The following is a 15,808-nucleotide window of genomic DNA, read 5'->3' on the forward strand; positions in this document are numbered from 1 at the left end:
TTATGGGTCAGTTGTAGGGCAGACACAGCATATACTGAGGTAATTGTCTTTCTTGCAACTCTCCTGGATTTAAAACTCGACTCTACATGCAGTCTTCTTCAATTATTCCAATGATTGCGCTCTCTGTCAGATTTTGAATAGAACTTCTACAATTGCTGGGGAATAACCGCGTCAAAATAGCAAGTTTCATGCAAGAGTGTAAATAAAAACAAATTCTGTGGTCAAAGTTGTCATATCGATTGACAATGTCAACAAGGTGGAAAGAACATACAAAAAGAACTTTTTAAAAGATTAGGATAGAGAACAATAACGTCACCTTGAAAGAAAATTCAATCTGTATCTTTCCAGTAGTACAAATAGTCACTTAAACTCATCAAAAAATACAAAAAAACACAATTTTGCATGATGGCTGTCCATTTATTACCATGAATAGAAAGAAGACTGAAACTATGCATTGCTTAGAGGAAGTGATTGTACCATTCCTTGCATTTCTTTTACCCCTGTAATGTTAAGGAATAAGAAGCTTTCTAGATGTAGGGATCAAACAGCACTACAGAGTAGTGTAGCTCCTATCCCTGCTGTGGAAAAAAATACTTTAACAAGAATCTGGAAAAATTTATTAAAACCTTGCAAGGTGAGAACAGAAATACAGAGTCAAAGGAGTCTGTCAAGAGTTGCTCTGACTAACAGTGGATCTGACTTCCTTTTATAGATTCCGGTCAGAGAAGAGAGACTTGATTGGACTATAGGTGTGAATCCCTGATTGTGATGTACCAGGATTCTGTGGAGCCCAACACAGATGGTTTTGCCATTTGTCTATTGTTAAGGATAGGGGGTTGTTCTTTCATGCTAAAGAGGGCAGATAAGTTCCATGTTGGGGAAGTAACACTTAGATAGTCTGAAGGATCAAGGAGCTCTCCCCTGCTGTTATATGACACTGCATAAGTCTTGAGAGTAGCTTGACCAATCTCATGATAAGACCATGCAGAAATACCTAAATCAGAAGAGGTTTGAGGAGCACATTATAAAATTTTCCATTACATCTCATATCCATCAATATCCAAAGTGCATAGACATTGGGACTAGCCTATGAACTCCTGGAATAGCGTAAATGTCCATGCACCTGGCTGCATTTAGTTTCCTTAGTAGCAATCTCGGATTTTTTTAGCCTATGAACTCAGCGTAACTCTTGGATTAGCATCAACGTCCATTCACCTGGCTGCATTTACTCTCCATAGTAGCAATCTCTTGGATTTTTACCTTTACTGCTTTCCTGACTGCATCAGATTTTAAATATGAAACCATGGGATCAGGATGTCTTGCTTCAAACCCAAGCAGGAGTATATCTGCTATCTCTAGGGAAGCATGTTGGATACTTTCCCATTTGCAGCATTCCAAAATTTGTTAAGGATATGGTCGAAAGCAAAAGCACAGAACTTTATGTGTGCATTCGCTTTCTTTGCGTGCTGTTGCTGTCGGGGACCAACATTAGAAGGGCCTTGCCAACACCTTCAGGCAAGGCAGGACACAACAACAGAGGCGAATAATTCCAGGGCAAACTCTTACTGCCATATTGTTTTGTTCAGATCATCTTAAAGGCTATGACTCTACTGCCTCATCAACGATCCACAAGCTGTCCACCATGCTCACTACATCATCAAAAGCAAACAAAAAACTATCCAGAACAAATAATACCCCAATAACTACTTTGATATTGAATGAATATCAAAGTAATTGGTCTATCTATCTAACTAAACAAACAAAAAGAATAATACTAAAAGAAGAATAATTTCCAGTTTTAAAATGACAAATTATATCGTCCAATCAATGATGTGTCAGGTTTCCCACTGAGATTTATCTCTGCTGTTTTGTTTATGTCGTTGTATTTTTCAGTTACTATGTTTTTCAAATTGTTGTTTTTAAAGGTTTGCACTTCTGGACCACTGTAGTAGATTGCAAAAACACAAAAACTTAAAAAGTATTTTTGGTCTAGTATAACTAACTATCTTAGTTATACTAGAATGTATAACTTATACTCCCACCAGACTAAGAATTGTTTATTTATTTATTTTAATGTTTGCCCTTTTTTTTAAAGACTTTGTAGTTGGTGTTTAGGTATTGTTGATAATTCTTTGAGTAACACATAATTACCTAGTGATATTTTCAAATTTCCTGCCAACTTTAAACATTTTTCAACTCAAAAACTAGTTTTCTTTGAGAAACCCTGTAAGATTTTGTGCTTTTACAGTGTACGAGCATCCATCAGGAAGGAAATTATACACCAAAAGCCATTAAAGTTCCCTGATTTCCTACTTAAATTTGGGACTTTGTTTCTATGTAAGGATAACCTTTCACCAGTTTATCTCTTTTATGTTTTTCCATGGTTACCCTGATGTGAGTATTGGTAATGTTGCACATTTTGGTTTGTTTTTGCTAAATAAACACGAGGCTTTCCAAAGACGCTGTGGTAATCTCTCTGTGATTACGTTGTCCAAAATGTTCCTCTATACAAAGTGACTTTGGATTCTGGGCATTTGAGTTGGCAGCTGCCGGGAAAAGGTTGAGCCTGTTTGGAGACCTTTGCCCCAATTTGCTGCGTTTCTGCGCTTGAATGGACAGTCTGTCTTCCCACTGGACTTCACCAAGCCGGTCTTTTAGGTGAGGTGAGGAAACGGGTCCAGATGTGAGGAGGCTTTTCAGTGAGGGTTTGGATGAAAAAGGGTAGGATGTCCTGTTTATTCTGCTTTAAATAAAAATTATTACTAACAACCTGACTAGAATGTTTATTTACAGCATTTCAAAAATGAAAGGGTGATTTGTTTTTAATCCAAGAGTTTTCTTTAGATATAGACCAAATGCAGACAAGAGGAACAATGTATAAAATATAGTTGGTATAGTTACATACATTGAATTAGGGATTTTTTGTTGTTGTAGCTTCTGAAAATGTGTTTTATGCTGAGTGTAATTCACGTGTTTTGAAACCTGCCGCTCTAAATACAATCTCTTGTTAATCCTAACTGTGTTGGGTGCTTAAATGTAATCTGATCTAATGAAGTGTTGCCTGCTAATTGGCTTTCAGGTTAGTTTAATTGGAGACACTAAATCAGGTCAAAGGTGAAAATGTTTGAATATGCATGAAGAGGTTTTGAAAATAGAAAACTACAGCAAGAAAAAAAGTTTATTTACAGTTTTGATCAGTCAGTCACATATAAATGCTCTAATAAAAAAGTTCAGGTATTTTTTAAGCCAGTTTTATTTTTTACCCATTTTAAAAATATTCTTGCTGACTCTCTTTTTATACCCAATATAACAAACACTCCTCTCTATTCATTTTATTAGGAGTTGATTTTCTATCATTTTTTGGCCTATTTTACAATCTTTATTATACCTGGGTCAAATTATATGTAGTAAAATTTTCTAAGCATTTTAATCAGTGCTTACTTTAGTCAGTAAAATGCTGAAAATAATTTCCACAGCTCAGAATTAGAGTATTTCAGACATTTCATTTGATCTTTTCTATGTACATTTTTAAATTCTTTTTATTATTTATTTTTATTAATATATATTTTTTTATTTATATAGTTATTTTTGAAAAATATCTCTATTAAAAGCAACAGAAAACTTGAGAAACATTTTTGGTAAATGAATATTTTATTGACTCATGAGTTCAAGTAGATGAATTACATAAATTTCACATTTAGTTTTTATTTCTGAGCCAACCAGATTTCTTCAGAATACACTGCAAACAAGATCAATAAAACTGCACCAAACTGAAGAAAAAAAAACAAATCACACTACAAAGTGTGTTTTTACTAAGCAATTAATGAACATTTAGGTATTAAATCACTGATGGCATGCAAGAGCTATGCATTGGCAATTTTTAATCATACTTGCAACATTCATAATTACTGTGATTTATTCACTTGAGCAGGCAAAGAAAAACATTTACAGGAAGAATGAAGAAGTAAATTTACATCAGTGTTGCTTACTAGAAGCTGTGAGCACTTCTTTGAAATGATTTATTTACAATGTGGGTTTTTATTTATTTACAAAAGTGGGTGAAGGTTATCGTCTCCTTCCTGTCTGTGCTTTTCAGATCTCAAATGATCCTTTGAAAAAAAGCTGCAAACAAACATGAAAGGTATCAAGTCGACTTTCCGTAAAAAGATCATGAACTCTCTTTTCCAATCCACCATCCTGTCCTTTGAAACCCAACGTCTGTAATGTGGAGATGTGTGTCTTAGATAAATGTTTGGAGGTTTAATGTGAGTGTTTTGAGTTTTTATTGGCACTCTTTCCGACAAGAAGCCCCACAGACTGATGGTGCGGACCGGTCGGGTCCACTGGGGGTCAACCTCCTCTGACTCTGAGCAGAGAGGAGCTGCTGACACAAGACGGCGTCACACCGAGTCAAAACAGCAGCACTGACCTGCAGAGGGCAGAAACACAAGAGTTTCATCTTTCCTATGAGCTGGAACTGAGATGCATGAGTATTCATGCACATTTTGTCACTTTATAACCTCAAATTTGTGTATTTTATCAGGATTTTATGTAATAAATCATCACAGAGCAGCTCACTCTGCTCTGTGTTGTTTGTCTTCTTTTGGTTTTCAAAAAAATGGGTGATTTTTCCATTTGGTTTTGGATGCTGTGCAGCTGAAAGAGTTTTTGCTTTTACTTTTTTTTAACTTTCAGGCAGCCGTTATGAAGTGTAACCATGGCAACAATGCATTGTTTTTACAACTGGGAGCAGCTGATAGCATTTCAAGAGCTCAAATTGTACTTGAACTTACAACCCAAAGAAATTGGATCCAGCCAATAAAATTCAAATATATTTACAAAGGTGCGGAAAAAGCAAATGAGATCCGAGATTTTAAATTTGGGTGGAGGCTCAGCTTCCAGGAGCTAAGTATAGCCTTTGTGTGGACTCTTCACATAAAATACTAACAAAATATATTATATTATATAAAGTGACAAAATGTGAAAGAGTGCAACATAATTTATATTGCATTTGATTTTCTACTTACCCAAAAAAGTTTTAACCCATTAAAACTTCATCCAGCTTTCACATGATAGAGCAAACTCCGGTCTGTACAGTCTTCCCATTCTGGTTTTTAGCATATCTAAAAAAAAGAAAGCAGAAAGAAACGTTATCGCACATCAGATGTGTCTAAGACCAATGCAGATAAAATACTTTAAAAAAAGAGTAAATTTCTGCCAAAAACAACTCAGAAATTTTGAGATGAATCTCAGAAATATTCCAGAAAAAAGAAAAAAAAATTTGGCTTTTGAAGAGTTTCAAATTTGCTAGAAAAAACTCTAAAATTTTGGTGTTAATATTTTTAGAAAAAACATGGAAATTTCAAAAGTCGAGAATGTTCAACACAAATTTTTGACTTTTCAAGCTCTTCTTGAAATAACTAAAATGTATTAAAAAAAATTTTGAGGGTCAGAATCAAAATGTTTCTGAGTTTTTTCTACCAAATTAAAGCCTTTGCAGCTCGGAAATTTCCAAGTGTTTTTCATGAAAATGTCTGATAATCTTTCTAGCAAATGTTTGACTTTATAAACTCGGAAATGTCTTTTTTTTTTATCTAGTACATTTTAGATATTAATCTAAAATTTCAGAGTTTCCTGTAGCAAATTTTCAACTTTTCAAACTAAGAAATTTCCAAGTTTTTCTAGAATATTTCTGAGATTTTTTTTGGCATAAATGTACACCTGCTATTTTTTTGTAGATGTTTGCATCTGTCACACAGTCCAGATTCATGAGTGGATTCTGACGCCTACCCGTTCAGGTTGGCGGGCTCTGAGTGGTACACGTGCTTCCCCTGCTCGGCCATGGTGGGCGCGTGCTGTGCGGCGTTCTGGCTCTGACTGGCCTTCAGTGGGTGGAAGTGGTTCTTCAGATCAACGTGGCTCGGGGGCAGAGACATGTGCTGCGTCTCGCTTATGTTGCCGTTGATGTCTTCCTTCTTGGCCTCTGGTTTTTCCGGATCCGGATGTTTGCGACTCTTTGTTGGCGAAGACACATCAATCACTTTGATGTCTGGGACGCTGGCCTGCCGCAGGGCCAGCTCTGTGTGCGCCAGCTGCAGCTTCTTCATGTGATTGATGGCCACAGCGGCGTTGAAGGCTTGCTGTATGGAGAGCAAGGAAAAACAGGCGTCAAGCTTCCTGGTTTTTCATTAAAGCCAGAAAGATAGGAGCACATCACCCCAATTTCCATTAACTACGCAATTAAAATGCATTGTTTTTTTTGTTGTTTTTTTTTTACACAAAGCAAGATAAAAATACTGAATCTGAAAAGTCAAAAAAGATTGAAAAAAAAAAATTGGGTTAATAGATATTTTCTTGAAAAAACAAAAATAAATCTGAGCTTGAAAAGTGGAAAAGTTTCTGGAGAAATACTCACATTTCTAAGATTAATCTCATAAGTTTTTAGGAAAAAAATATGGATTTTTTTATTCTTGGAGTTTCAAAATCTGAAAATTTTTGACTTTTGGAAAATGTAAATTTTTTTCTAGCAAATGTTAAACTTATGAAAGTCAAAGTTCCATTTATTTTTTTTTTAATTTATGAGATTAATCTCAACATTTCTAAGTTTTTTTCTAGTAAATTTTCTGCATTTAAAATGTCCTAATTTTTTGGCGTGAATTTACTCCTCCCCAAAAGTCGTTACGCTAGCTGCACTGACTATATATTTTGACATTTGGGATTTAATTTGCTTTATGACGTATTCTTTTTTTTGACTGTTTCAAAATTGGTTTATTTTGCAATGAAAACACTTTTTTCACATTACATGAGTCGTATGATCAATAAACCAGGAAGTAGAAGACAACAGGAAGTAGCAGTTGGAGGCTCATGACATGTTTTTAATGACATGTGACTTTACTTGCATTTCTTATTTAATGGAAAAAAAGAAATTGAAAAGATTTTCTACGTTAGCGGAACATTAGCTGCGTTTCTATTACGAATGTACGCAAAACTTTGTCAATATTCAACTAATGTAAAAAAAACCCACTATTTTGCAACCTGTCTAGAGAACAATAATCTACATATTTTATGTGTATTTTCTTAATTTTGACAAATTAAAATGTTGTAGTTGGTGATGTTTTAATGATGAACTGAAATGTGCGACACAAATAAACTTGGCAGATGTTTTAAGCTAATTTCTATTGGGGACCAATCCGATTTGGTTTGGTACCTCATCGTCATTTAGTGACTTTTCCATAAGCCCATCTTATTTAACTGACCTTAATCGGGAAGGATTTAGGTGCACACCTGATTAATGGACTCCAAACTGCAACTTCAGGTTACATCACATTAAATCCAGGAAATGGGAGCGAACTGACCTTCCACTTGGACTGGGCGAAGTTCTTCTGGATCTGAGAGCTGACGGAGTAGTAGATGTCTTGGCTCCGAGCCGTCTTTCCGATTATCCTGGAGAACGGAAAACGCAATGGAAAGCTTAGATTTATTCCAAGATGGAGATTAGGCCATTACCTGAAACAGGTGAGTGCAACTCACCAGGGGTGTCTGAGAGCCTGCTCTGTGGTGTAGCGCATGCTGGGGTTCTTCTGCATCATATTACGGATGAAATCCTTGGCTGCAGAGGAAAATGGGACACTTACTTTATTGGAAAAACAACAAAAAAACACTATTAAGAGAGAGTTGTGTGCATGAAAAGGGAAAGTAATTACCAGATTCAGATATGTTATCCCAAAATGGTGAGTCAAACTCATACTGAGCCTTCATGATCTTGGAAAAGAGTCTTGTCTCACTTTCTTCATAAAAAGGAGGATAACCACAGAGTCTGCAATGAAAAATGGGCATTTAGTTATTTAACTGAATGTTTTCAATTTAATTTAAGTTTATTTGTATATCATCTTTCAGCAACAAATAGATTAAAAGTGTTATACATCATAGAAAGTCATCAATTTGTGAAACAAGCAATACTCAAAAACTATACACAAGTGGGAGTAGCACTACTTCAATGTATTTTTACTCGAGTAAAAGTAAAAAGTATCCATCTAGGAAATTACTCAAGTAAGAGTAAAAAAAGTATTTAGTGAAAAGTCTACTCATTTAATATTTAAAAATTACATAACCAGATGGACCAAAATATAAAGTTAAGTGAAAGTTTTTGTATTTTAATTACAATGATTCATGTAAGTAACAAAGAAAATAACAAAATCTTGCAAATAATAAAATTTCCAAATTAGTTTCTTTCAATAAAAAACTTCTGAAACTTTGTCAAAAGCTGTGTGTGTTTGTTTCAGGTGAATTTTTCGTTAAAACATGTTTGTTTTTCATTCAGACGGTGGAGAATCCAGAAATGTAACTCAAGTAACAGTAACAATACTTAATAGTAAAAAAATACTCCTAAAAGTAAAAATTTTTTCAAAACAGTTACTAAATTAAATGTAATTGAGTAAATGTAATTAGTTACTACTCAGCTCTGATAAATACATATAAAATATGTTGATCAGTGTTCCTAATTTTACCATTTAAATCCGCATATCGGCTGTATGAAGGTATATTTCCACTAGGGGGTGCTATAGTTCACCTACTATTAACATATGTTTGTTGTATTTGCATATTCTTGCCTCCTAAAGGCATTCTTCATCAATCAATAAATACTTTTAGTATTTAGAAAAATAGATCCCAGATGCATCAAGCAGCCTTTAATGTGAAAATCGATTTTGAATGGATGCTTACAGGATGTATGTGATTACTCCAATGGACCAGCAGTCGACTGCCTTGCTGTAGGGCTTCTGTGCTAAAACTTCAGGAGCTGAGAGAGAAAAGAAAAGGTTGAAATAATTTATATTGTGTCACATTTCTAGTATCTGATCATTTTCTATAGAGCGTTTCCTTACCTACGTAACCTGGGGTGCCGCACGCTGTGGACATGATGCCGTTTTCGGCCATCTTTGACAGGCCGAAGTCACTGATCATGATCTTGGAGTCTTCGTCCTGGCTGTAATAGAGGATGTTCTCTGGCTGTGAGGGAACCAACACACAAAATCAGTTCATCCCAACATCCTAAAGTAGCTATAAGGCTGATTAGAGCTGCAACAAAGGATTATTTATGATATTTATTTATGATAATTCTGATGATTAATCGACTAATCAACAAGTATTTGGTAAAAAGTCAAATTATCAATCATTTAATATTTAAAAATTGCATCATCAGGTGGACCAAAATATAAAGTAAAGTGGAAATTGTGGTATTTTAAGGACCAATATATCAATAATTCATATAAGTAAGAAAATAAAACAAAATCAGGCAAAAGAAAATGTTTCCAAAACACTTTCTTTCAATCAAAACTTCAGGTGTGAGGTGAATCTTTGGTTAAATAAGTTTGTTTTTCATTCAGTGGGTAGAAAATCCAGAAACTTTACTCAAGTAAGAGTAGAAATACTTTATGATAAAGTTACTCAAATAAAAGTAAAAAGTACAGCATAGGAAAAAAAAACTCACAAAAGTAAATTAAAAAAACAAACAAAAAGTTACAGCCCAACTCTGGTTTATTGTATTAAAAGGGGAATAAAATATGACTGTGATTTTTCACCTTGAGGTCTCGATGCACGATGCCGTTTTGATGCAGGAAGCTGACGGCTTCCAGAACCTGCTGGATCACCCTGCTGGCGTCCTTCTCTGAATAAACGCCGCGGTCCAGAATACGGTCGAACAGCTCACCGCCCGAAACCCTGAAACAGAAAATCCACACCGGTAAAATTCAACCATCCCCATCATTAGCGGCTCTGATTGGATTCTCACGCAAAACAGAAAACTCACAGATGCATGATGATGTAGTAATGCGTCCGACTTTCGTAGAGATCTTCCATCCCTACAACATTGTCATGTTGGATTCTGTTTGAAAAAACACAAACAGGATTTTATGAGACCTTTTTAACTCTATTCCAGCCGAGGAATGGGTTAATCAAACAGTAATTACTTTCTCAGCACAGCAATCTCGTTCTCCAGGTTGATGTCCCTCTTCTTTTTCTTCTTCACACACTTCATGGCGAACGTCTTCCCGGTCTTCCGCTCTCTCACCATGTAGACCTCAGAGAACGCGCCTCTGTTGATGACACACAAATGACTTTAAGACAATCAGCGGTGGAGGAAATGAGTTATTCCTTTATGAGATAGTCACATAATCATTAACCTGCTTTCCTGTTTGTCTGCTAGGAGCTTTTTCACATTTTGAAAGTTAATCAAACACATTCATTTGTAGGTTGTGATAATTTAATGCATCAGCAGCTTCAGATGAGTCAATAGAAAATCTTTTTTACTTTTGAAAATGAAATAAAAAACTCTTTAACCAGGCAACTAAATCTTTAGTTCCTTACAAAATTTAACCTAGATTTTTTGTGACAGACCAACTAAAGGCAGTGCATATTTGAGAAATGAAAAAAAGTATTTTATTTTTTTTTAAATTTGTGGTTGGTTGTGGTGGTAAACATGACTAAATGTGATAAGCTTTGTAAAACACTGCAGCAGTTATTTACAGTTTAACATATCAATAATCAATCAATAGGTTTATTCACTCAATTTAACAAATTTCATCATATACAAACTCTTTCTGTTATTAAATTTACTCTAGATGAGTGAAAAGAGAGTAGGAAGAAGAAAAACATTTTTTAATAATTTAAAATAAATTTTTTTTGCTGCATACATTAAATCAAGAATATAAATTGGAAACAATAAATACTTTTTTTCCTAAAAAGTATTTTGGATTCATTTAAAGTAGAGAATTTTTTCAAGTCCTTTTCCAAACTATTCCAGAATTTTACTCCATAATTCACTGAAATGCACATTTGCTTTAAAGTAGTTCACACAGTTTTAGTTTCAAAAGACAAAATACAAAAAAAACCTTTGTAAATTAATTGATAATAATGTAAACATAATACAATTTTTAAATTAACCAAATCCCGTAGTTTCAAGATATTTGATTGAATAACCAATTTATTTGTAGGTTTTTTGTGTTACAAAAACAGGAAATTTTTCATTTATTCTCCTTAATGCCTCTTCTTGGAATAAAAATGTCCAGATTTGAGTTTCTTGGAGCTAATAAAAAATAGCGTTATCATAAGATTAAGATCTGATCAACTCTGCAGCTTAACTATTCGCATGCCAGAAGCCTGTTATTGTGTTCTGTTCCCATGCTATCTTCAGCTGCAGTCTGGGAATAGTTGTTCCTCCAGGTGGATTAGAGCGTTTATCCCTGACGCAACGGAAACCGTGGCCAGCTGAGGGCTCCAGAGGTCAGACGGTGAGCATGTGCGGCGGCGGGGCGTCTTAAGGAGCAGACGCTGAGCGGACCGGGTCACGGACAGGTGTCAAGGTTTTCAGGCAGACAGGATATCATAAAGCCGCCATCTGCCCAGGAGGTGACACACTTTTCATATAGACGAAAAAAATAAAAGGTCACAGCTGATCTGGGCTGAAGTTGCTTGTAGTTTTATGACCCGGTTTGTTTTTTATTACCAAGTGGTAAAGCTAGAAATATTCAGGCACTATTAGAGACAAAATAAATAAGAACATCTTCATCAAGCTGGCTCTCAAGAGAGTCCACACTTCCTTTAGTACAATAGCAGGATTTGATATTTTTTAGTCGAATAAATGTATGTCATATTTATTTTTATTCACAAATAACACCCAAAAAAGCAAAGTCAGAAGCATCTTGATACACTTAAACATTTTTACAATCTATATAATATTTTTTAAATAAAACAAAAAGAAAACAGAGACTTAGGATAGTCAAATCTCACAATGATAAGCAAACCGTATTTTAGAAATTTTTTTGTCCACAGGTTTTTGGTGCATTTTGATGTCATCATCTTCCTAGAGTAATTTTTTTTGCCAAAAGATGATTTAGGCAAAATATATAACTTTTGGCAAAAAAATTAATAAATAAATGGTTTGGGCCATTATTTCTGGATGCTGACAATATAATTTATTATAAAACTGATGTTATTTTTTGTTTACCCGTCACCACATCTATATATAAAAAAAGTTTGCTGTAATTTGCTGTTTATTTATTCATGCCAAACATTTTCTTTTTGACTGCTCCATCATTTGCAACTAATAAATTTTATATTAACAATTTAAACAATTTCTCTTTTTTTCTCAGCAAACTGTCAAAATAAAATTATCTATTGTTAATTAAGCTTAATCCATTAAGAATGTGCTTTATTTCTTTTTAAATTCTGATGGATTTTCATGACATTATAGTGAAGGAAGCTACATTTCTCTTGAAAATGGGTCAACCACTCGAATGAAAGTGAACTTACAAAGAGACGATTTTGGTGCCTCTTCTTAGCAAACCAATGAAAAAACGTTTAGCACGTTATGGTTTCCATAAATCTTCGCCCACATAACCAAAACCCTGAGCCTGTTTTTCAAGCTGTTCAGGGAAATAAACGTAATTGCTTTTGACTAACTGAGCCACACACTATTCCCACCAGGGAAAACACAGACTAATCACTGCTGATCCTCGCAGCTCAAAATCCCTCGACAGCGTTCTCTACAAGACTGCGTTTTCAGTTTGGCAGCACATCAGATTTTTTTTATATCTGTTGTTTTTTAAGATGCTCAACTTGCTGATTATCACCTCTGATGGGAAAGAAATCAGGCCAGCAGATGAGATTAAGAACCGTCTGCACAGAGTGGAGCAACAAGTTACAGAGTAATGACTTCAGCAGGAGGAATTACAACTAATGCTTTATATTTTAGTCTGTTTTAGTGTCTTATTTCATATATATATATGTATATGTACATATATATATATTGAATTTATATTTCCTATCCCCACACACTGATTAGAAAACCACTGTTCGTGTCAGGAGCATCTAATATGTTCACATTTACATAAATATTTTTTTAAAGGTCAGTTTTTCACATTTAGGATCATTTATGGAGATGAGAATTTGACAAAAAGTTTTTAAAAAATAGGCACTTTTGTTCAGGTAACATGTGGAACATACAGAAAAGATTATCTAAAATATTATTTGGAAAAAATGAAGAGACCACTGCACTGAAAACCCATTGAAAACCTCTTGGTTATTCCACCAAATGTGTTGATTTCTGAACTCTTCCTGAGTTAAAACATTAGCATTATTGTTCCTAAATGAATATGGACTCGTTTTCTTGACATTATTTGAGGTCAGAAAGCATCTTTTTTGTTATTGTGACTCTTTCTCATGTTCTGGAAATTAATGCTAAATTTTTGCTTGGGATTTCAGAGATGTGTTGTCAGTAGTTCATATAAAGAGTGAAATCAGATAAACTGATAATTTAAAGTGGTCACTTAATTTTTTCATGAGTTGTAAATTTATTTTTCATGCTCAAGCTGCATTTTCTGTTTTATTCATGAATGAAAATGTAAATTTTGCCCCTAATTTTTACTAATATGAGACATTTGAAACTTTAAATTTTCTTTATGAAAAGAAAGATTGTTTGAGCGGCACATCTCCGTTCTTTTTTTTAACTAATTTTTTAAGAAAAATGCCAATAGACAGGTCCGAGATTTAGTGAATGAACTTTGTCTCTGCCTCATCAGACAGACTCCATCAGGAAACTAAAACATTAACAAAGCAGGCCTCCTTAGGTCAATCCAATCAAACCACTAATCTGCTCCACCTCCAGCTGTGCGGAACATTTCAAACAACAAGTGACAGACAGATGAGCGAAGTACTTACGATCCCAACTCTTCTATGAATTCAAAAATCTCCTGGATGTTTTCCGTGTTCTTCTTCCACGCGTAGTCGCCCTCCTGGCGCCCCATGTCTGCAGCTGGGATTTCTTTCAGAGGGAAACAGGAGACACAAGCCGAGAGGTCAGCGCACACCGAAGCTCCGCGGATGTCAAAGTGCTGCCTGGGAGGCGACGCCTGCTCAGCGCGCCGACTCATCCACCGTGATATAATAATCATACGTCCAGACAGTCATGTGGGATTACTGCAGGCATGACGAAGCAGTTGTGAAGGTTGATGCGTCTGCCGCACAGCTCAGACTGTCTGACAGCAGCAGACTAAAGGTTCGCCCAATAATCTGATCAGAAGCCAGTTTATTCAGCTCACATCTGCGCATCAACTTCACAAAGGGAATACAGTAAAACCGAATGATGAGAATATAATCAGATCCTGAGGAAATAACCAGATCAAGACCTGGAAGGATTAAAACCGAGTTCGGGGAGAAGCCATTAAAACTGGAGGTTCCAAGAAGGATTAGGAGAACTTTTAATGAGCAGGTTACCCACTTTGGTTTCTTGTCCTCTTTCCTCTTATATAAGGGATTAGAAACTCCTGATCTGGAGACCTGACCGTCTCACAGGTGACACCTGGAAATATCTTAAGGCCTAATGAAACATATCATCACCGCCCTAAAATTAATAACCTAAGTCATTTTGGAGGGGCAGAAAGTCATAAGATATTGTATCTTCTACCTGTTTCTGTTTGAACAAGTCGTGTAAAATTGCATGTCAGTTGGCATGATTTGTTTTATTTTGTTTTTACTTTTTATTGTCTGCCTGAAATAAATAAACAAATAAATATATATATATATATTTTTTTTGCCAGAAGTGTTTTGGTTTAATAAGAAACAAACAAACAAACAAAAACGCCACCTCTTCCTTAATTTAGGCAAACAAAAAATTAAATAAAAAATAAAATAAATCCCTTTCAACAAAAAAATACGTAGACTATTATTTTAGGAAGGTGACGATATTGAAAGGAGAATATATATATTTAACAGATTACTGACAAAAAACCCCCACCGCTTATACTGACACTAATAGAACAAAATGAAAACAAACAAAAAATAAATAAAATAAATTATCTAAATAACTGGTTGCACTGCACAGATTTATATTTTATAATGGTACTACCTGTTTATAAAGGCAAAGATGGCATACAAAGAAACAGAGGGCATTTGGATCAACCTTACACTGAGTGAGATGCTCCAAAAACCGGCTCCAGAATGTATTAATGAAAAATAGTTTCTTCTTATGGAGTGTCTCGATAAGTTCAGTTAAATGTATTAAACTTTAACGTTGAAATTAATGAGAGTTTTAGAGCAGATTCTGTTTTCATTTCCTTACATGACTGCAGACGCTGCAGCAAAACCAACAAAACCAGGGAAACAAAAGTGATTTCTAAAAGTCAAAAACATGCAACAAGTTGCGGTTTTAAAAAGAGATAATTTATCCCCCCGTTTAATTTCTGTTGCTGTCATTCTGTCGTGACAGAAGAGAGAAAATACTCTCTGCTATCTGAGACTGGATGATGCATTCATGCACCAACAGAGGAGCCGAAGAGGCTGCAGCATCCGCGGAAAAAAAAAAAAAATCTCTGCGACACAAATGAATCATCAGACATTCAGCCCAGGTTTGAACCCATAATAGAAAAAAGAAAAAAAGCACAACAATAAATAAAAGATATTGTCAATTATCAATCTAAACAAGCTGTTCGAATAATACAAATGAGGCATCAAACAGCTGAGACTCACCGAGATGCTCTGCAGGGTAAACAGCTGTGAATCTCCTACCAAAAACTCAGCGGGTCTGGACAGATTACCGAGTGCAGCAGCGCTCAAATAGCCGTTGTCACGTTGGGGATTATTGCGTCCCAGTGGACAGAACCCGGATGGGGCGGGGCTTCTCATTCAGACTGGGAGCGGATCACCTGCAGCCGCATCATTCATCTGCCTGCAGCAGCGGAACAGCCCTGCAGCAAATGGAGAATAAAAATAATAATAGTATAAACGTCACGATATTTTTGAAGAGTTGGGAATTTTA

General features: G+C 35.2%; 1 protein-coding gene and 1 long non-coding RNA gene across 2 annotated transcripts; one reads left to right on the top strand and one right to left on the bottom strand.

The window, feature by feature from the left end:
* Nucleotides 1-2,558: 2,558 nt before the first annotated feature.
* LOC114140402 (uncharacterized) lies at nt 2,559-4,430 on the top strand. The gene is made up of 2 exons (XR_003594569.1): nt 2,559-2,721; nt 4,097-4,430. It is a non-coding gene; the product is annotated as an uncharacterized LOC114140402 (long non-coding RNA).
* Nucleotides 3,790-15,688, bottom strand: camk1gb (calcium/calmodulin-dependent protein kinase IGb). The gene is made up of 13 exons (XM_028010178.1): nt 15,520-15,688; nt 13,714-13,816; nt 9,966-10,091; nt 9,806-9,880; nt 9,579-9,717; nt 8,883-9,006; nt 8,722-8,797; nt 7,704-7,816; nt 7,531-7,609; nt 7,356-7,443; nt 5,791-6,140; nt 5,028-5,123; nt 3,790-4,429 (listed from the first exon to the last, which is right to left on the bottom strand). Exons 2-12 carry the CDS (start codon nt 13,797-13,799, stop codon nt 5,066-5,068), a joined length of 1,314 nt encoding a protein of 437 aa, XP_027865979.1. The 5' UTR covers nt 13,800-13,816; nt 15,520-15,688; the 3' UTR covers nt 3,790-4,429; nt 5,028-5,065.
* Nucleotides 15,689-15,808: the final 120 nt, after the last annotated feature.

This window comes from Xiphophorus couchianus, chromosome 24, assembly GCF_001444195.1.
Source record: "Xiphophorus couchianus chromosome 24, X_couchianus-1.0, whole genome shotgun sequence".
NCBI lineage: Eukaryota > Metazoa > Chordata > Actinopteri > Cyprinodontiformes > Poeciliidae > Xiphophorus > Xiphophorus couchianus.

Bases quoted from the DNA above. Each gene is read 5' to 3' on its own strand.
- camk1gb (XM_028010178.1), bottom strand. From the start codon at position 13,799: ATGGGGCGCCAGGAGGGCGACTACGCGTGGAAGAAGAACACGGAAAAC. The intron at 8,798-8,882 runs GTAAGGAAACGC...TTTCTCTCTCAG, and splicing joins CGGCACCCCAGGTTACGTAG to CTCCTGAAGTTTTAGCACAG. The intron at 7,444-7,530 runs GTGAGTTGCACT...TCCGTTCTCCAG, and splicing joins CAGGCTCTCAGACACCCCTG to GATAATCGGAAAGACGGCTC.